The sequence below is a fragment of the Colias philodice genome, chromosome 26 (assembly GCF_061535455.1).
Source record: "Colias philodice isolate Cphi_HAF_F1 chromosome 26, ilColPhil1 Martin Lab GWU primary, whole genome shotgun sequence".
Lineage (NCBI taxonomy): Eukaryota > Metazoa > Arthropoda > Insecta > Lepidoptera > Pieridae > Colias > Colias philodice.
In genome coordinates, this window is record NC_143111.1 from 7,467,648 (window position 1) to 7,490,521 (window position 22,874).

At 33.7% G+C, this 22,874-nt stretch overlaps 2 protein-coding genes and 1 long non-coding RNA gene across 8 annotated transcripts in view; 2 read left to right on the plus strand and 1 right to left on the minus strand.

Annotated features, from left to right (window-relative positions):
- The first annotated feature begins 688 nt into the window (after positions 1-688).
- LOC149477011 (uncharacterized) lies at positions 689-3,856 on the plus strand. The gene is made up of 5 exons (XM_089711476.1): positions 689-798; positions 872-1,147; positions 1,248-1,797; positions 2,073-2,220; positions 3,690-3,856. Exons 1-5 carry the CDS (start codon positions 794-796, stop codon positions 3,806-3,808), a joined length of 1,098 nt encoding a protein of 365 aa, XP_089567602.1. The 5' UTR covers positions 689-793; the 3' UTR covers positions 3,809-3,856.
- Bap111 (Brahma associated protein 111kD) overlaps positions 3,661-22,874 on the minus strand; it is a 49,063-nt gene continuing 29,849 nt past the window's right edge. The window contains exons 1-15 of one of the 6 annotated variants that reach the window (XM_089711451.1): positions 18,163-18,320; positions 17,601-17,680; positions 14,321-14,365; positions 13,761-13,897; positions 13,138-13,341; positions 11,654-11,735; positions 11,211-11,315; positions 10,093-10,226; positions 9,237-9,377; positions 8,719-8,838; positions 8,043-8,217; positions 7,444-7,554; positions 6,962-7,036; positions 5,957-6,124; positions 3,661-4,993 (exon numbers count right to left, since the gene is read on the minus strand). In XM_089711451.1, coding sequence (XP_089567577.1) covers positions 4,956-4,993; positions 5,957-6,124; positions 6,962-7,036; positions 7,444-7,554; positions 8,043-8,217; positions 8,719-8,838; positions 9,237-9,377; positions 10,093-10,226; positions 11,211-11,315; positions 11,654-11,735; positions 13,138-13,341; positions 13,761-13,897; positions 14,321-14,365; positions 17,601-17,667 — 1,602 coding nt within the window. In that variant the 5' untranslated portion in view covers positions 17,668-17,680; positions 18,163-18,320 and the 3' untranslated portion in view covers positions 3,661-4,955. Of the gene's footprint in view, positions 4,994-5,956; positions 6,125-6,961; positions 7,037-7,443; positions 7,555-8,042; positions 8,218-8,718; positions 8,839-9,236; positions 9,378-10,092; positions 10,227-11,210; positions 11,316-11,653; positions 11,736-12,516; positions 12,593-13,137; positions 13,342-13,760; positions 14,006-14,320; positions 14,366-17,600; positions 17,681-18,162; positions 18,321-22,874 lie in introns of those variants that run through there. The other 5 variants (XM_089711448.1, XM_089711450.1, XM_089711449.1 and 2 more) reach the window with 5 other exon arrangements.
- Positions 5,215-22,874, plus strand: part of LOC149477013 (uncharacterized) — a 52,983-nt gene continuing 35,323 nt past the window's right edge. Inside the window, exon 1 of the long non-coding RNA XR_016317767.1 lies at positions 5,215-5,239. This is a non-coding gene — a long non-coding RNA (uncharacterized LOC149477013). The remainder of the gene's footprint in view (positions 5,240-22,874) is intronic.

The window sequence follows — 22,874 nt, forward strand, 5'->3', positions numbered from 1 at the left end:
ACGTGTCCTGACGCGAGTTTAAGATTTTATACCCAACGCCACTTTAGTTTTCACTTCAAAAATGTGTGCGTGTACTAGTGTACACACGTAAGAAGTGAAACTTCTTTATTACCTTATTTTTCAAAAAATAATTTACTATATGGAACTTTACAGAAATACGTCGAATCACGCGTGGTAGGGATAAGAAAAAGATGGCGCGTAACGAGAAAATGTCACGCGTAACGAAAAAATGTTACACTAAATTTCCGATAAAGAAGTTTCACCTCAATATTTGTTGGGACTAATTGGAGTTTCATGCATATTCCCTATTTGTGAACTAATGAACTTTAACATTCTCAATATATTTTAACTAGGTAAATCTGTAATTTACTAAAATAATAATAATAAATATAATTTACTAGAGGCGCACAGATTCTAGGCATCGCCATATGGTAGACGTTCCTTGTACCCGTACTAAGCGGTTCGATTCCACATTCTTCATTCGAACCGCAAGGGACTGGAACGCGCTTCCTGAATCTGTGTTCCCCGACGAGTACAATATTGGGGGTCTTCAAGCGAAGAGTGAACTGGTACCTACTAGGGAAGCGCGTACCATCTTAGACCGCAGCTTTCCATCATATCAGGCGAGATTTTGGTCAAGCGCTTCCCTATCTATAGTAAAAAAAAAAAATCTATAGTCTGTGCTACAGTCTACACTGTGCAATGTGTCCGTACTCTGTACTGTCAAGTGTCAACGTCAACGTGTCAACTTTCAATAAAAACTTCCCAAAAACAATAACAAATATTTTTCAAAATGTGGTATGTAAATAACTATTAGTGAAATAACACACATTATTCTTATCCCATTAATACGTAATTTAATGTATTTTAGCACGAAACTGCCTCAAGAATTTGTGAAATCCACAGAAGTCTTACCGTTCACAAAATATGGAGTTTCGACTTTGGAAGATTTTGAAAAAGCTGAAAAACAAATTCAGGATTTGGAATGGTTAAAACGAGCAGGACTCACAAATGACGAAATCAAACTTTACCAAGAAAATGAAGCTGGTCTTCTAGACCAACAGACTAAAATAGAGTCCAGGGTATTAGAAAATCAATTAGTTTTAGTTTATAGTAAAATTAAGAAATATCAACGGGACATAGAGAGGTAGGTAAAAATGAACTTCGGTAACAGTAAAATTCTTAGACAGTTGTGCCTTTATTCAACTTTAATGAATAAGTTCATTAATATTTTTGAATTATTTAAGAGAGCAAAATGAGGAGCCATGTAAATCTAGTTCTGAAACCGTACAATCTACGCAACAACAGTCTACAACTTTTTACCCAGAGGGACATCCAATTCACGAATTGAAACAAATAGAACAAAGTTTATTCGGACATTTAAATAAAAATGATGAAGTCTTGCCCTTAACAAAACGGCGTAAAATATTACGAAGGTTAGAGAGGCGGAAAGAAAGAATAATATCACAGCAAAAGCAAATTCCTCTTGAATCTATACCACATTCCTCAAACACAAATCCAGGAAGCCTTTGGGATGTAAAGGATACATCTGCAAGGGTTTTACAGCCAAAAGCAAAACCTCAAATAATTGGACCAAAACCACAAACTCTATATACAATAAAAGATAATAAAATTGTGAGGTTGGAGCAGAAGGCACCAGATGAATTCCAGGCAGTGGACATTGTATTACCCCAGAATAGAGCTGAAGAAAGATTGTTAGAAGGAACCAAAATGAGTTTAGATGATATAAAGAAAATTGAAAGGTTCAAAGACTATAAACCAGGTGCACCTTCTAAGGTTTGTAGTTTGTTTCTATAGATTATGGTTTTGTTTTATATTTACGTAAATAATAAGTTTCTTATAATTAAACGGCCTTACTAATAAAAAGTTAAACAATGGATTAATTTCTATGATAGCTTTGTCCTGCTCTTGCTCACATGTCAATCATAAAAACAAGACAGGTTATTGGAATAACTAGTCCATTGCAAAGCGAATGGGTAACATTTTATTAGTACGACCGTAAGTGCATATAATGTATTATTTTCACTCAAATAAATTTCATGTAATTTCAGGTGTTATATCTCAAGAACATTGCTCCATCGGTCACAGAAGAGAAACTTGCAATATTATTCAATCAATTTCAGCTTGAAAATGGAAGCCCTATAGAAGTCAAACTTTTAAGTGGACGCATGAGGGGACAAGCTTTTGTCACATTTCGAAGTAATATTTTCTTATTTATATTATACTAGATTTCCTCCCGCGGCTTCGCCCGCGTTTTCAAAGAAAAACTCGCATAGTTCCCGTTCCCGTGGGATTTCCGGGATAAAACCTATCCTATGTGTTAATCCAAGTTACCCTCTATATGTGTGCTAAATTTCATTGTAATCGGTTCAGTAGTATTTGCGTGAAAGAGTAACAAACACACATCCTCACAAACATTCGCATTTATAATATTATTAGTAGGATACAAAATACAAATAGTACAAATAGTGTATAATACAAATTAGTAGGTTCCTTCCTTCTTAGAAGCTACAGGATTTACAATTCTAGGAACATAATAATTAATAATATTGTAAATATTTTACGAGGTACTAAATGAAAATCAAATAAATTTCTACGAATTCCGTAAACACGCTTTTAAGAAAGAATACATTTGGATAACACAGCGTGCGCTTGAATTTATTCCTGAACTAGCTTTCCGCCTGCGGCTTCTCCCGCGTTTTCATAAAAAAACCCGCATAGTTCCCGTTCCCGTGGGATTTCCGGGATAAAACCTAGCCTATGTCACTCAGAAATGATGTAGCTTTCCAACAGTGAAAGAATTTTTCAAATCTGCCAAGTAGTTTCGGAGCCTATTCAATTCATACAAACAAACAAACAAACAAAAAATCAAACCTTTCCTCTTTATAATATTTGTATAGATGTATAGACTAGCGGTCCGCCCCGGCTTCGCCCGTGGTACATATTTACGTTTTCTCTACATAAAAACCATCCTCGTACTTCAAGGAATATAATAAAAAAAGAATTATCGAAATCGGTTCAGCCGTTCTCGAGTTATGCGCTTACCAACACATTTTGCGATTCATTTTTATATATAAGAAAGAAGATTAGCCTTCCGCCTGCTTTGTCTAAAACATATTAAATTTTATTATACCTTCCTCGAAAATCACTATCCATTACAAAAACCGCATTTAAATCAGTTTGCATAGTTTTAAAGATTTAAGAATACATAGGGATATAGAGACAGAGAAAGCAACTTTGTTGTATACTATGTAGTTATTTGCTTTTTATGTGTGTATTATATTGAATAAATATTATAAAGCTGAAGAGTTTGTTTGTTTGTTTGAACGCGCTAATCTCGGGAACTACTGGTCCGATTTGAAAAATTCTTTTGCTGTTAGATAGCCCATTTATCGAGGAAGGTTATAGGCTATGTATCATCACGCTACCACCAACAGGAGTGGAGCCACAGGGGTGAAACCGCGCGGAGCAGCTAGTATTGAATATGTATAATATAATATGTATTATTGATGAGCACTAATTAACCAATTTTGAATATTCTTTATTAATAAAAAAGCTAGATAATTGCTCAGTGACATAAGCTATATTATTTTGTATGGATATTCTGTTTTAACATGGGCAAATAAATGAAAAATCAAGTTTTATAGTAAACATATTTATTTCTACAGGCGAAAACTTAGCGATACAAGCCCTTGATGAAATAAACGGCACTATAATTTCCGGCCGACCAATCATAGTGCAGTTTGGCAGAAACAGTAACAGAGTACAAAACGAGGACAACAGATAATCTATGACATGTGCTTGTCTATGGAATTAAAATATTTATGCTAATGGATATCATTGTTTTATTAAATGACCCTATAGTTAATTATTATAATATGATATATTTCAAAAAATTATAATACTATGGAAAAAATCAAATATTTAATGTTATAAAACACCAGTCTAAATTAGTTTAATTGTATTATAAAATATGTAAAAGTATGTTCATGGATTTTTTTGTCTCTAAATCCTAATTAATAGGAAAATAACTACAAAGTTTATTTACTTCAATGTCCCATATTAACATAGCCCTTATTTTAGTACTTCTTAAGACTAATTCTATTTATTTGTTTCTATGTTAAGTAACTATCTATTGGATATAAACATACTTAATAATATACATAATCAACCTCACATCATTCCATTAATAATTAATTGATTAGTCCATTCAACCACACTAAATTAAAGATATATTAAAAACTAACTTATTATAACAATAATCTTTTTATCAGAATTACTTATTAAAATGTATACTTAATTCTAACCATATTTATTAAAAAGTAATATTGTAAACTAATTACCTATTTGACATACAAAAATATGAAAATCTTTGCATAATTCATGTAAAAACCTAAAGTAAGAGAGAAACTATTCCAAATAGAAAATATGTACTTCTAAATATCATAATGTAATATGAATTTAATTTACATTGTTATAGTATAGCTAAATTGAAAGATTTGATAGTCACTAATGTAAAAGAAACGGAAAATTTAATTCTCCAACAGTTATGCAATTCAGATAAATATTTACTGTTGATGAAAATACTATTGGAATTGTTTTTAATAATAATAATTAGAAATGACCTTGTTCCCAAATATCTCTGCAAATTATTAATATGGGCGTTTTCTGTTCTCATACCAAAAGATAATATATGAAAAACTTATATGCATAGACTTGAACTTTGTAGCTAATTTTGTATGTCAAAACTTCATGACATTACAACCTTAGCTATAGAAAATGTAATTAAAAAAAAAACACTACACTGTCACATCTGTCAATGTCAGATTTTATTCAATTTTTTTTTCACACACATTTTCTTCAAACTCTATTGTCTATGGCTCCTCCTTGGCGGAGGACTTGCGCCGTCGTTTGACGACGCGTTTTGGTGACAATCATTCGTTCTCCTTCTTGACTGGCGGTTCCTCAGCCGCTGGAATTAAATGTTATATTGATTATATTGGAATTGAAAAGTTTTTATAATATTGTTTTATTACGATACTTTTAGAATGGATTGCACTATTTCCATTAAATTACATTTTAAAAACAATCTTTCAATAAGTTACATTAATACTATACATAAACATTTGTAAAAATGAAAATGATTAAAATTACTTATTGTGTTTTTATCATCAAAATTCGTTATTTTTAACCCATTGAGCCCCGAACGGCCCGATCGGTCCACGACACAATAGATTTTCTATTGTGTCTGTGATTCCGGGGCCTGAGTTATTTACGTAGGTTCATTAGTTTGAGATTGAGACAAGCCTTTCCCATATTAAAACATGCTTAAAAATCTTAGAAGTAATTTATACAGGTAATTGATGAATGCGATGTTTTTTTAAGGATGAAAAGACCATATTTTTAGTAACAGATGAATATGACCCAATTTGTTTTGAAAAGAATGAGTGCTTAATGATAAATAATTTTCTTCCATACTTATGTATTGTATAGAAAGAAGAATGTACGCGCGCATACCTTTGTGTGTGTGTGTATGTGTGTGCATAGTGTAGAAGGTGCAATTGTTACACCTAGCTTGAAAGAGTAATTAATTTATAATGAGAGCAAGAACACGTGCGTGTTCGCGTTTCTATGTGTATGTGATTGTGGAATGTGGATATGCGAGTAGAGTAGAGTATTCACAATACAGTCGGTGATGCTGTGCGGCGTAGTGCTCGTAGCTGCAGGTAAATAACCGGGTAGCCAATCCTCTTGATTTTAACCCTGTGTATGCATATGTATGTGTGTGCAAGTATAAAATAAAGTTTGTATATAAGTGAAAATTTGAAATGTATTTGCACGCGAGTGAATTTGTGTGTGTGCATTGGTGAGTGAGTGTATACGTGTGTGTGTGTGTATGTGTGCGCGTGAGTGTTGGACAGTACAGGGCACTCACGCTTCACGTCGTGGTGGTGGTGCGGCGGCGCGTGGTGGTGCGGCGCGTAGTGCTCCGGCGCGGGCGGGAAGTAGTGCGGCGCGTAGCCGGCCGCGTAGCCGCCCGCGTAGCCCGCGTAGTAGCGGCCCGCGTAGCCGCCGTAGCCGCCCGCGCCCGACGGGTTAATGGCTACCGTGCGTTACCCCATGTATGAGACCCGAGCCACGTATTATGTACAAGTATTGTTACACCCGAACCACGTTTATACAGAATTCAGATATTATTGTGGAAGCTTCGATCTTTAAGACAAACTAGATACACAAAATGAAAACTACCCTCAAATGTTTTGCAAAGAAACATTATTTTTTTCTAAATGTTCTTTTTTGTTAACACAAAGATCAAATGGACAAGGTCGTACATATACACCAAGATAAACTTAACCTTATTCATATGATAAGTTGGATTTACAATGCACCAAAGACTTTTGTTTCTGATGTGTATCCAATTGTTATTAATGATCAAAGGCGGGAAGTGAACTGGTATGAGACCTGAGCCACATGTAAGATAAAAGACCCAAGACACAGTAAATTAAGATTTATGTGAACCAGAGCAATGAGACACATGTATGTGATGGAAATGCTTTCCGTTCAATAAGTTATATGGGTCTCCATTTTATGATCGACTATTTCACATGTTATGTATGACTCTAGTGCTAAGGCTACAAATAACGAACCTATTTGACGATTTCAATTTCGACTTTTCACTTCGATAATGAAAATTCGCAATGTCTATTATGACGTCACCATACCATGTTAGTTTATATACAATCAAATAAATAGAAAAAGATCATGCTTTAAAAACCTAGTTAACACTGAAAATAGTTGTTACCACATCATTTTTTAAACTGTGCTGAATAAAATAAATTGAACAGAAAATGTTACAGAGAAAATTTTCCTAAACCAATTTATTGTGATGGGTTATTTACTATGACATATAAATATTAAAATATAAATAATTATAATATACCTGGTGGGGCAGGTGGTCCACCGTGTGGGGGTGGTTGATGCGCAGGCGCATTTGGATTTGGCGGCATCATCATTGCTGAAACGATTTTTCTTGCTTTATATTTATCGCCGGAAGATTATAAAAACCAATTAAACCGAACGATCGATTGAAATCTAATTCACGTAATGCGAGCTGTGCAAAAAAATTGTACAAGGCAACATTTGCATACAATATAACGCATAAGTCTTCGTTAGATTACAATCCCACTCGCATATAAAATAGTCAACAGGCTGTTATTTTATCATGAATTTATGATACCTGATTGTAAAATTAAAAGATTTTAGAAATATCATCATAGTCATATATTTCAATTCTATAATTTTATTAGTTAAGAACTCATTAATATAAATTAAAACTATTATATCATTTTCATAATATATGAATCTTGTGCATAAAATAAATTATTTATTTACTTCTTATGAGTAAAACTATTATTCACTTACCGGGATGTGGCGGTGACGTCATATGCGCTTGCGGCGGCGCGGCGGGCGGACCGCTCGGCTCTTTGTTCTCCATTTTCACTTCTACTGGCGGTTCTTCCTTTTTGCGATCCGCTGAAATATGAAATATTTTATTGAAGTGAAGCTTCTATCGCGGGCCTTGAGCGCGGGGACCGAATCCAGAAATTCCGTAACGAAAAAACCTCACGCTCCCCACTCCGACGGGCTCGTAGGTAGGGCTTGAAGGCATAGCATGCAATAGCTTTACCACGGCAGTCCCCGAGTGACACACGTCTTTTTTTATAATGTATCTTACGAAACGTCTTAAACATCCATCCACCAAGCCATCTCAGCCTACACTAAACTTTTTATTGAAGTGAAAACTTCTTTAGCGTCGTTGAGCACTTTTTCTGTAATGGGTATATGGGTATATAAATCTTAAACTCGCGTCGAGACACGTGACCTGATCGAAAGCGTAAGACGGATACCATTCCAAAATATCAAACATGCTCAACGTTAATAATCAAGTTTTCACTTCTGCCGGCACTCCCGGACTGCAACCCGTCTTTTTTTTTTCTAACTATTATTAACACTTAACTTACCATCATTCTCTTGCACGGGAGCATCAGGCACTTCCTTCTTGGGCTCCTTCAACTCAGTGGTCATATTATCGTCCATTTTGTTAACCTCCGTGGTCGATACTTTGTCCACTTGCGTGGGCGCATTTGGCCCGTTCGTCTCTTGTTTTATCGGTTGCGATTGTTCTATATTGCCCGGCTGGTATGAAATAATAGATATGTGATTGTTTAAATAGAAAAATTTGAGGAAATCTAAATAATATGTAATAGATATGGTTAGGATTATTTAGGATGTGTTTTATTGAAAAAATTTGAGGAAATCTAAATATCAAATAGATATTGTTGTGATTATTTAGGATGTATTTTATCTTTCAAAATAGTTCCTGGTTAGGAATATTGACTTTCAAGCATGCAGTTTGAATTTACATCAAAATCAGTTTCGGCACCTTGCCCAATTAAAAAATTTTGTTTCTTTTTTCTGGATCGAACCACATCTAAGACGGATAGATTTCAGAATAAAAAACACTCACTTCGCTTCCGCTAATTTTAAATTAATAGACTCGTTAGATGAAACGTTTTCTATATATGTTTAATCACTTTAAACATTTCAATTAAATAACTCCCAACTTCTCGCCAAAGCAAGGAGTGTGTTTTATGTATAAATCTAATAATCATCAATAAATAATTATCAAACACAAACCTCATCCTTCCTCTCCCTCACAGCGGAGGGGTGTGCGGGGTTCACACCCCTACGCAACTGTTCCACCGCCCTTTCGACCATACGGCCGAATGTCTCCTCGTCTACTGCTGGCTTGCAGTGCTACAAGATATAATATTATAATATGGAAATGATGTAAACTACTAATATTTGAGAATTGTTGAATTAAATATGGAAACAGTAAAGTTCTGTCGATAAAATGAGTATGAGTAAAATATTGTGTAATATTTGTTTAAATTTTTCTATTTTGTTACTTAGAAAATTAAAAGCAGCATCGCAGTTTAAAAGCCTATAACCAGAAATTGATAATTCTCAAATTTATATTACATATGAATAAAAATAATATGTAATTGTAAAAAATATTTCATTATACAATATGTATTTATGACGCATAAATACAAACTTAAACACGACGACAAAATTCATCAGCGCCGTTTAATCTCTTGATTAATGGATTGTCTAGGCTATTAATTAAACTACTGAAGGTGCGACATACAAACCTTCTTCAACTCTTCCTGGAATGTATCGCTGCTCTCAATGAACTTGCGTTTCTTCGCCTCAAACTTCTCTTCTATTTGCTGCAATTCGTCTTCCAGTTTTTTCTGATGCATTGTTAGTGATTGCACTTGTTTCTTTAGGATCTGTTATTGGAATAAGACAATTAATTTATGGACTTTTTTTTTTATTGTCGATAGGGAAGCGCTTGACCACAATCTCGCCTGATGTTAAGCTGAGATGTGTTCTAAGATGGTACGCGCTTCCCTAGAAGGTACCAGCCCCCCTAGACAAGTGGCTTTCTATTAGCGTAAAGTTCAATAGAATAGATTATGAATGTATGAGATTGACGTACATTCATAATCTATTCTATTGAACTTTACGCTAATAGAAAGCTACTTGTCTAGGGGGGCTGTTCACTCTACGTTTGAAGACCCCCATATTGTACTCGTCGGGGAACACAGATTCAGGAAGCGCGTTCCAGTCCCTCGCGGTTCGGATAAAAAACTTGATATGCCAGAAATTGTATTCCGATTATATTTTATGATATTTAATATTTAATAGATAATCAATCAGCTTTGATATTCAGTTTTATTTATCAGTTGATTAGCAATGTTGCAGGAACTTTGTAAAAATGTCAGTTAAAAAGCGTTATCAATATGCAGCAGTGCCAGTAACCCTTCAAGGTTTTGATATAATAAGAAATAAATGACGTTTTATTTGGATTTTAATAGAAAATAATTGAAAGTATGTAAGAAAAAATTTATAACAACATACACAAAAATAGCATTATAAATTTTAAAAACATAGATTATTGGTTGCTGTTTTAATTCATTTTACATAAATTATCAACATACACACCTGCATACGAGCGGTAGTGACCACAGATCGCACGTCAGGCACCACAGTGTCAGAGAATATTTCGTTTATGAGTCTGTGGTTGCGTAGATAGCGTGCGTATGCGACGTGCTTCACTGAAAGGCCTTCGTCTTGATCTGAAAATGTGTGTTTAATATAAATAAATAAAAAAGACGTGTGGCACTCGGGGACTGCCGCGGTAAAGCTATTGCATGCTATGCCTTCATTCAAGCCACACCTCCGTGCCCGTCGGAGTGGGAGCGTGAGGTATTTTCGTTACGGAATTTCTCGATTCGGTCCCCGCGCTCAAGGCCCGCGATAGAAGCTATGCAATAGCTTAAAAAATCGAAACACTACATACTATAACAAAGTCGAGTCCCTCTGTCTGGTTATTTTTATGCTTAGTTCTTTAAAACTACGTAACGGATTTTGATGAGATATTTTTGAAGTGAAACTTCTTTAGGCGCGTTGAGTAAAATTTTAAGGTCGCGTCATGGCAATACCGTCACGTGATAGAGTAAGAGGATTTTGCCAAATCTTGCAAAGAAGTTTCACTTCTGATGGCACATACGCTCTTATTTAATTGATAGAATGACAGCCCGGGCGGGATGAGTGCCTTGTCTAATAATAATTATATTAGTGGATATATTTTTCAAACTCAAACTCAAACATTTATTTATTCAATAAGACTTCTTCTAGAAGCACTTTTGAAACGTCATTAGGTACATATTTTTTACATTTACCACCGATTCGGAAAGCAGTATCTACGGAGAAGAATCGGTAAGAAACTCCATAGTTGCTCTTTTTAATCATGTCAGTTTTATAATTTTACAAATTACATATGTAATATCATCTTAATACTATTATAAAGGCGAAAGTTTGTAAGGATGTATGGATGTATGGATGTATGGATGTATGGATGTTTGTTACTCTTTCACGTAAAAACTACTGAACCGATTACAATGAAATTTAGCACACATATAGAGGGTAACTTGGATTAACACATAGGATAGGTTTTATCCCGGAAATCCCACGGGAACGGGAACTATGCGGGTTTTCCTTTGAAAACGCGGGCGAAGCCGCGGGTGGAAATCTAGTAATAACATATTTTTTATTCATACCTTCTTCGTCTTCAGCTGGTTGTATATCAATTCGTCTGTCTTGCTGTTGCTGCTCCTTTTGCGAACTGCCTTTCTTACTTGAGCTTTCTTCTTCTAAGTTACCAACTAGAAGACAAGTTTTATAATTTAAATATAAAAATACCACAAACACTTCTAGAATTGTAGTTAATTAACCAAATTAAAATAATCAAGTAAAAAGTTCGAACTTTTTATAGTTTGAAATATGACTGTGTACCTCCTTGTTGAATAAATTTTAATTCTATAATGAACTTGAAATAATTGTAAATATTAAATATTGTACTTAAATATGCAAAAATCGCAAATAGCAAAACACCTTATTCAATTATTATTATCAATCAAAATAGTTGCTTAAATTGTCTGTGCAATACTTTATATGTTCTCTAGTCTATAATTTTTACATACAAAAGATGATGTCAACTTACCAACAGCCTTATTCTTAGCAGCCACATACGCCAAGTACGCCGGCGAGTTATGATACGCCTTCAGGCTTTTCTCGTACTCCGACTAACCGATGCAATGATCCCGTGTGCATTAGTTATGAGTGTATGTGCATGGAAAAAATTCGTATGTGCGTGTTAGTCACGTACCTATCGGCTATAGTGATTTCGGTGAAATGGGGGTGGTATTTGATGTTGAAAATTGAAAATACGTCTCGAACGAGTAGGATAATCATTTGAGATTCCTAGATGAAGATTCTTTTGTAGTGCACATGTTTTTTGGATAATTATTGTTACCATTTTTTAAGCTGATTCAGAATTAAATCTAATGAGTTAAACTCATCGCGTACCATTCAGTTTTTATTGAATAATACAAAAATAAACTTTTATCATTTTGAAAAGAAAATTTTGAAAAATTATTGTCTTAAAGTTCATAAAAATAAATGAATTTTATTTATTAACTTGTAGTGTATAATACTTATTTTTATGATTTAAGTATGTAATAGTTATAGTTAGAAAAGGGTCCATGTTTATTACAATAACATATTATTTACGTTCTTTTGATATAATTTTGTAAAAGTACACGATTTTTAAAATTACGTTTTATAAAAGACTATATCCAACGAAGTTAGTTAAAAGAAGTTTAACAATCCAGCAACCGACAACCCTAGCCAAAGTACTATAAACTCGTAATGATCGAATTTCCTAGCAAAATAAACTCTATGCATTACACCATAAGGTTTATAATTCATAAAACTAGATGGATACACAAACAAGCGTGATGTGAATGCGGTGGTACACAAATTTGATCCCTGCGTTACACCATTAGGGTTCAATTTAAATTGTACCTCTGTTTTTATGTGCGAGCCATTGTATGTATGCCGGGGAAGATTGGTACGCTTTCAACATTTCTGTGTACTGCGCCTATGCCCAAATAAAAATTATTGTGAACTTTATATCTATATTACTGTTATTATTTGGCTCCAATCATGTTCAGTATTTTCAAGTTACAAAAAAAAATATTTTTGTAAGTTTGCAATAGATTAACTCAAAGTTTTTAACAGATTTTTTAAATATCTATCATCAGTAGAAAGCTGCATTATTTCTCAGAGGAATTAAGGGCAGCTGCTAGTCATAATACAAAGCAAATAATTTGTTACATACAAGCTTCAACATTATCATGATTCTATATTCATGTTCAAATAGATCAGTTGTTTTCGGGTAAAAATGTAGCAACAAAATTTTACTTAGGACTGATTTTTCAATCCTTGGTTAAAACTTATCCGTCCAATAAAATATTACAAGATAATATTAAAATGTCACGTAAACTGTCAAATACAGGCAATTATGATACGTTTTTAAAATGGTAGTTTTATACATTATTCGATGAATTAAGTTTTATCCAAGCATTGAAAAATCGGCCCTTAATAAATTGAATATTTTCTTTATAGTCCAAATATATACAATACCTTCTCAGCTTCATATTCATCGACAAACGCATACTTCTCGGACTGCGGCAGGTCCCTCCACATGCCTCCTATAATCCTGCCAATCTCCCATAGCTTTAGATCTGGGTTAGCCGCCTTTACACTGTCCCACACTCGCCGAGAATATCTCATGTATGGCATCAACGGCTTTTCTGGTGGCTTCGGTGGCTTTGGGAGTCCGGCAATCTGGAATATTAGAAATAAAAATGTATTTTCATTAGGTAGGTTCCATGGTGTCATATTTCTTAGATTGTTTTACTCTAAATTATAATAAATATGAAATAACTTAACTACTCTTGAGATTGATCATTTGATTGATAAATATGGAATCCTAAGGCCAACATAAAACTCTCGTCAATGACATTATTTTCATTAATAAACAGTCCCTAAAAATGTTGTGTGGTTTTATGAAACCACGGTAAAAGTGAAACTGTTCGAACGGTTCCGAACACTGCTTTGTGTAGCGCATGTCGCGTGATGGTCGGCTGCCGAGTAGGTATACCTACTCGGCATCCGCGATACACGCGACATGCGCTACACAGACGAAAAAGTTTGAGACAATGTAATAAAAGTTTCACTTTAAAATATAAAACACGTTCACTTACTCCGCCAGATCCCTTGCCAATCTTCTGCGGTTGGAAGCCGGGATGCGAGTGCACAGTGGAGACAAAGGGGCTAGTCTTATCGTCCTTGCCGGCCTGCGCGGCCCCCCCCGAGCCCGAGGTGGACCGCCTCGCGCTCTCTGCACCAAAACGCTGTTGTTGCCACCCATACCCCGGGTGGCCCATCGGCCCACCCTGGTATTGTGGGTGGTACTGGTAATTATGGTGCGGCGGTGCATTCATACCGCCTTCAAGCCAAGCAGCGCGGCAATACAATGAAAGAAAAAACAAAAAGCGTAAGGGACAGGACGGGAACGGGCGCGGCAAAATAATAAAACGTATGCATTTCAATCTCAACGAATTAGTGCGGTGGTGAGGTAGCGAAAATATTTTAGTAGGCTAGAACAACAGTGATTGCGAGATATGATCGGAAAACGGAAATGTGATAATTGTTTATTATAAAAAATAGGTAGGTACATAAAAAAAATCCCCAAAGTCACCTAGAATCCAAAGTGTGAGTGACAAATTTTGAATAAAATAAATAAATCACATTGTGGCATTACCTTTCATCATACCGAAACTCATTGGGGCCCCCGCAATCATGTAGTCTGTTTCAACATAACATAACATGTAACAAAACCAACATAAAAGAATAAGTCTATGCGTAAAGAATAAAAAAGAAAGATTCGGTTACAGATGCACAATCGTTCCGAAATGAAAGCAGAGAGAATGCGTCATGCTTCTCAGGATATGTAAGAGTTAGATACCAGCATTAAGGTTGCATCCATAAAATATGATATCACATTCAATCTATGTGTGCCTTAACTATTTTATGAGTATTCAACAGTGAATGAACTTTGGAATTAAAAAATGTGAAACAAACCATTAAAAAAGTGGTCCTATGAACAGCTAATAAAATAAAATGTTTTTTTGTGTATTTTTAGCATAAATAATATTATCAACTTTAGGATTGAAATGATACTATCATTTTTGAGCAATATTTTGTAAAGTAAAATTAAATGAGCTTATTATGAGGATTTTAAAATAGTTAAAAAGTCATAATTATGCTTTCAGGTTTTTGATACAAACTTGTGTAATATAGACTACAAGCCCGCATAGGACAAAAATATGGGTCAAATGAACCAGCAGGGGACATATCTAGAACGATAGCTGAGCAAAAAATAATAAGATTCATCACTATGCCGTCACTTGTAAGCTGTCCAACTGAGTGCAGATGAGAATTGAAAAGTACAGGTAGACTCGGTAAATTTTGGTCATATATTTTTGTACGGCATTCTTAACCATCGATAGATCCATTAAAAATAATAAGAAACCGCTCAGTGCCGTACAAAAATGTTGGTCCACCAAGTCGGAATTTTAATTTAATTTCCGAGAGTTACCGGGGGTAAATTTGGTCATTTGACCATGTACGGCATCTGTGTCATACTATTGCTATACTGCTTTTAATCCATTATTCCGCAACGCCGTACAAAAATCATGGGGACAAGGGGAAAAAATCGAGAGTTGCAATCCCCTCTCTTTCCCCACTCCACGGGGTCATTTGACTAAGTACGGCTTCGGTTCCAAAACATTATCTAGCACTCAAAAGTACTATTAAAAGCAATGCCGTCAAAAAATAATTGTTCTTTTAAATGTATACCAATAATCATCTTAATTTCATCGAATTATTGATATAAAGAGCTGTAAGGTCATTTGACCCTGTACGGGAACTTTTTTTTTAACATGATATTGTAAAATTCAATTGTTGTATAGTATTGCCGTTCAAAAGAAACCGTTCTAAAAAAAGTTATAGAGAAATGCAAAACCAGAAATTTTGTTAAAGTTTAAACATCGTAGATTAATGAAATATAATAGTTTTCTACACTTTATCCGTTGTTTTAAATAGTATTAACATAGACAAATTAGGAAAAAACGATGCCGTACATTTTTGTGCAGACCACATCTTTTAGGCTGATGAAAGCGACGAAAGCTACAATTTTAAGGGTGCTTTATGGCCACTTGATACAGTACGGCATTAACATATTTTTACCCAACTACGGCAAAGCAAAAGGAGGGTTATGGTTGTTTACAGGTCATGTATGTATGTTCATCTATTCCCTCGTAACTTCTAAACTACATATCAGAATTCGACAAATGACATATCATTAGAAGCGTCTGAATTGTTCACTGGATAACCAGCGACCATCTAGCTAAAGGCCATATGGGGTTTCACAAAATCTAATGTGGCGCCCTCTAGTGGACAAAACATACAGAGTAAAAAAATAAAGTTAAGATAAATATGCAGTATTTGGTATCATTTGAAAGCGCTTTACTTGTACATTTTGAATATGTATATATTACTAGCATTTGCTTGTGACTTTACCTGTATTCATGGACTGATTGCATATAATTCACATCTTTTCGTTCATAGCTTTTTTATTAGTTCATCAATTTAACGGAGTCCATTCCACCTGACTCCGACTTTCCAAGGTGATAATTAACCACCTCGAGCTTCTTAATATTAATGTATATTTATATTTTATTATAAAAATATAAAGCAAACATCTCGTTATATGGATTTTTTTCTTTTTCAGATTTTTCCCCTTTGAACCAACGAAAATGTACGGCACATGAAAAAATATTATCTATGCATAAAATACTTTAAAAATAAATTTATTTCGTGTTGTGTCAAATGACCCCCTGGAGTGGGGAAAGAGAGGGGATTATAACTCTCGATTTTTTCCCCTTGTCCCCATGATTTTTGTACGGCGTTGCGGAATAATGGATTAAAAGCAGTATAGCAATAGTATGACACAGATGCCGTACATGGTCAAATGACCAAATTTACCCCCGGTAACTCTCGGAAATTAAATTAAAATTCCGACTTGGTGGACCAACATTTTTGTACGGCACTGAGCGGTTTCTTATTATTTTTAATGGATCTATCGATGGTTAAGAATGCCGTACAAAAATATATGACCAAAATTTACCGAGTCTACCTGTACTTTTCAATTCTCATCTGCACTCAGTTGGACAGCTTACAAGTGACGGCATAGTGATGAATCTTATTATTTTTTGCTCAGCTATCGTTCTAGATATGTCCCCTGCTGGTTCATTTGACCCATATTTTTGTCCTATGCGGGCTTGTAGTCTAATATGAGTATTTTACAATTAATATGTTTTATTCGCCAAATTGTTCCTTTTTACTAATAATATAAATTTGAGTAGGTACGTTTGACTAATCTCAGGAACTTCTGGACCGATTAAAAAAATTACTTCATCATCTTTCACATACTGTACATTTTTGTAATATCTTCATTGTTGATGAAGATATTACAAAAAATTCTGCCCCGATAAATATTTCAGTCAAGTTTTTACATACAAATAACAACAACTTTTTGTCCCTTATATAATTAAGTTGAAAATAACATACGACAATATTTAAAATGTCCGCCCCGGCTTCGCCCGTGGTACATATTTACTTTTTCTCTACATAAGAACCATCCTCGTACTTCAAGGAATATAAAAAATTAGAAATAATTATCGAATTCGGTCCACCCGTTCAGGCGTGATGCCATGACCAAGGAAAACAGGTTTCATTTTTAAATATATAGATACATACATAACACTACACAATGCATATACATATTTTATGGATGATTGAAGTACTTTACCATACAAGCCTTTGGTCAGGTTTTGTACTTTGCATGTTAACTATGTTAGTATCTAACAACAATCTATACAACTCAAAATAAATTCTATGCTTTTGCAATTTGGCATTCTAGTAATATCTATCTATAGTTTTAAATATTGTATATTTATTAAAAATAAAGGAATACAAACGCGGGTTGTTTTGTGGACTTGGCATCGACATTGATGCGTTTTGTTTATAACTGCTGGGTGTTGCCATAACACATTACACACTGAAAAGAAACATTTTAGCTTCAGTTTCACTAACATTAACTTTAGAATCGTTATTTAATTGGAAAGGAAATTCCATCTCAACTTTGGAACAGTCTACTGTCTAACAGACAATAACCAGATAATTGGCAAATGCTTTGGCAAATATCACTCGCAATCTAGGCTTAATTATAACGGAGCTAAGATAAGAAATTATTATCAATGAAACAAAAAGGGTTATTCCAGTAGTCTGAAGTAAAAACATGTCGCCAGTCGCTATGAGAGATTTGTTAGAACACGAATTTCTCTTTTTTGATACAAATTTACAGTAAGGCGAGAATATTAACTGCTTTAAAGTAATGATAATATCTCGATTCTTTTACACTGGAATAGAATAGGACAAGAACGGTTGCAAAAGGGAGGTCATAAAATATGTTATGACAGCGAAATTGCCTCTAAAACAATATACAATACAAATATATGTAAGATTTCTGTAAAAAATTACCTAGTGAAAATGATATTAATGTTGTGCTAAATACAAAATCTTTAGAAACTCAAATACATATTCTCAAATAAAATGATAGCGTCACACTAGAACAGAAGCACAGAATAGGACGCCATTTTCATGCAGCTTGTCAATTGTCATAGTCATGTCAATTTGACATTGAAGTATCGAATAGTGATGTTCTTCTGTAAATTACCTTTTAGGTGAAATTCGATCGTTATTTTTAATATTATTATAACTTTGAAAATATTGTTCTGGCTTTGGCTGATTTTAATAATGAATTAATGTGTTTTTTATGATTTTTTTTATTTGGTTATTTGTCACGTTACTCCTGTAACTTTCGATAGGGGGCGTTAGTGATCGTGTTCTTCACAGGTGTTCTTCTAGCCACATTCTAGCACTATTCTGGCTTATATTCTAGTCATTCATAGTTCGAACAAGGTTCGAACTGTTATGATTTTTTTCTCTCGACCTACCTTTTTAAAAACTTCATTGAGCTTATTGCCTTCTGCACTAGATGCCTGGAATAGATAACTACTAATAGTACGAGATCCGGCTGCAGGATCAGTACGTTCATCTGTTTTTTGCTGAAAACCGAATTTTTATGTATATATATAATTAGGAGAATATATATCGACTAGGTTGCCAGTCAAAATTTGGCCGCAAGCATGTTTAATTAAAATTTTTCTAATCGATTTTTGGGAAAAAAATTCGTTCACTTGTTTTTTGAATAAAATGTAGTCTACATCACGTCAAATGATATAAAAATTCTAAAAAATCACGGTTGCCGCTTTTCACCTGGCCGCAACATCTTGGCAGCCTGGTGCAAACAGGTATGATTTCGATTTATTTTTACGTTCATAACGCACATTTATGAATCATATATCAAATTAAAGCTAATTTTTCTCTATTTATTATCATATATGGTTGCCTTATTAAATCCGGCCGCAAATAAGGGTTGCTGGCTTATAAAAATTATAAATATAAGATTAGTGTGTTCATCGGTTTTTTTGCTGAAAACCGAATTTTTATGTAACTATATGTATTTATAATTAGGAGAATATATATCAACTAGGTTGCCAGTCAAAATTTGGCTGCAAGCATGTTTACACTCAACCTTAAATATTCAACATCTTTAACAGCCGGCAACCCTTATTTGCGGCCGGATTTAATTAGGCAACCATATATGATAATAAATAGAAAAAAATTAGTTTTAATTTGATATATGATTCATAAATGTGCGTTATGAACGTAAAAATGAATCGAAATCATACCTGTTTGCACCAGGCTGCCAAGATGTTGCGGCCAGGTGAAAAGCGGCAACCGTGATTTTTTAGAATTTTTATATCATTTGACGTGATGTAGACTACATTATTTTCAAAAAACAAGTGAACGAATTTTTTTTCCAAAAACCGATTAGAAAAATTTTAATTAAACATGCTTGCGGCCAAATTTTGACTGTCAACCTACTCGATATATATTCTCCTAATTATAAATATACATAAAAATTCGGTTTTCAGCAAAAAACGATGAACGCACTAATCCTATATTTATAATTTTTAAAAGCCAGTAACCCTTATTTGCGGCGGGATTTAATTAGGCAACCATATATGATAATAAATAGAAAAAAATTAGCTTTAATTTGATATATGATTCATAAATGTGCGTTATGAACGTAAAAATGAATCGAAATCATACCTGTTTGCACCAGGCTGCCAAGATGTTGCGGCCAGGTGAAAAGCGGCAACCGTGATTTTTTAGAATTTTTATATCATTTGACGTGATGTAGACTACATTTTATTCAAAAAACAAGTGAACGAATTTTTTTCCCAAAAATCGATTAGAAAAATTTTAATTAAACATGCTTGCGGCCAAATTTTGACTGGCAACCTAGTCGATATATATTCTCCTAATTATAAATATACATAAAAATTCGGTTTTCAGCAAAAAACCGATGAACGCACTGATCCTGCAGTGGGATCTTAGACTATAAGTGATAGGGCCGCCAAAAACACTATTGTACTGTTTTTTGCTTATAATTGTGTATATTCTAATGCCTACCTTCCGTTAAATTGTATAGAACAGTAAATAAAAAAATTGTTATTTAAAACTCACACCCAAAAAATATATTTTAAGACATCAAAATATACCTAATTATCGATTCTAAATCTATAAGTTTTCTTGTAATTCTTAAAGTACTATATACTACCAGTTGAAGACCAGTTGTACCTATAGGCTGGGAAATAATACATAATATTATGGGATGAAAATATGCTGTTCTGAAGGTTCTTGATATAGTCCGTATAAATTGCTTTTATCACATTCACTTATCTTGGTTTGACATCTTCACTTCTGTTTCAATATTATATTCTTCAGGTTCTATGATAAAAAAGGGATTCTAAATTTCGGATTATAAAGACATGCCTCGTAAAACACTCCAATATGTATTATTCAATTTTTTGTTTTGCAATGAGTAGAAACGCTTTTTTATTAATTGTTTTGAATCTTATTAGCTCTATTAATCTTAATTATCCGACTTCATTAAAATATTACAAGAACATTCGGGGTAGGTATTTAGGCTTGAGATGTATGATCAACGCCATAATAATTTAATTGCGTGTGATATTATAATAATGATCTATTGGACAATTTGGCATAAATTCCACGGAAGTAAATCGTACCTTGCCAAATCAGTGAATGACCGATTTGGCGAGTGATATATATGAATAGGGCTGTGCCACAAATGTGACATGACCTAGTGACATTTGATTCGGCCGAATGAAAATGGACTAGGGCAACGAGGTTAGTGCACCGTCCAAACAATTGCATTTATTCACGGCACAAAATATACTGGGTGTAATCGTTACGTGTGCGCAGGCGATTATTCCACCTGATACCAAAAGTTCTTTACTATAAAAAGTTATTATTGTCATTTTACTCATTAGGTCACTTTCGATAGTTTTTTTTTTATATCTGCAATAGTTACGGAATATTATCATCACCGGAATATTATTAGCAATCATTAGAAGTCGTTGATATATTATTATTTATTATCATCTTTTTTATCATTTTGGAAACAGCATATTTAAAAAATATTTTTTCTAATATTCATTCCAGTCAGCTATTTACGAGTATGATCTTTCTATTGGCTGATCATTCGAGGATAACAAGTACCAATCATCATAAGCGGAAAAAATCAGTTAATGATTGTACATTATCTGTTTAAACCAGTTTTATTTAGTTACAATGAGTGAACACACTAGCAAATAAAAATGACTCCTTCTTAATTATTGAAACGAATTCATAAAGCGATCGTGGACCTTCAAACTCTTTACACTTGATAAAATCTATACATTTCAACCTCGTGTGTATGAATAATTGTCAAAAATTATTTACCTACCTACCAAACTACGTCATGATTTTATGTTTTTTACCTATCTTGTGTTTGGTTGCCTGGAAGAGATGGCTACCAAAGCCGCCATTTGTTTATGTCTCTCTTCTGTATATGTATGTCTTTTTCCTGTTTGTATTGCATACACAACGTGTACGTATACAATAAAGAGTTTTCATTCATTCATTCATACGTAAAAGGAATATAATATTGCCATGTTTGTATCATTCTAATCTAATCTATTAATAATTCTAAGACGTGCCCAACCAAGATTTTTTTATGTCATAGTCGGCAAAGGAGCAGTTAGGGCGTATGACGAAATAACTACTTATTAAATAATGTGTGGCTTCTTAGATATATAATAAAACAATCCTCTTTATATTTCAAATACATATCATAATGGAGTAGATAATAGTAGATACATACGTGGAATACATATTATTATAACGTATTTTGTACCTATGTATAAATAAAAAAAGTTTTCTCGTTATCTCACTAAATTATGTTAAATTAACAATGAGACATAGTTAAGATAATTCTTATATAGGTACATGATGTAATATTTCAAGAACAATCATAAAATTAAATTTACAATGTGCTGGTGTTTCATAAAGTTTATGACAACCATACTTTTGTCCACTGATGTAACTCTAACTCAATATGTAACCACTTTAAAACGAGTGAGTCATTTATATTGTCTTAGTTCATCCTTACAGTTCATCATTCATTTAGAATTTAAATAGTTATGCGCGTAACTTTGGTCATATCAAAGATTTATAATTAATATTAATTTATAATTAATTTATAATTATAATTAATAAAACAGCCCTAGATTGCGTACGGGCTGCTATGGTTAACATTTCGTTTTAAATTAGACAATAGACAACTCCGTATTTGTCTTTTCTCTTGATTTCTGTAAGTAGTTTATCACAATTTGATCATGATGAATAGTAGTGTCCTCATGTTTTATTACCTATCACAAAAATACTGCATTTTTAGTTTTTACTGAGTATTATAAGTACACACTCAAGGAAAACTGTGTCGTTTGTTTTACTTTCAGCTTTTCTTCTCCGAAAAATTTCTAAGAAAACCTCATCAGTGGAATCGTTCCGTATTTGGATGTTATTTCATTAGAAGCCACTAGTTGCGTGCCAAAACACGTTGAATCATTATTATAGTAGAACAGACAAAACATAGTACTATCATAGACTAATACACTCAAGGTACTATAGTGTACATAAAGTGAATACATATTTTGGTTTGTAGGGATATCTCATGTTGCCAAAAATATTTTAAAATGTACAAAAATATTCCTATTTTG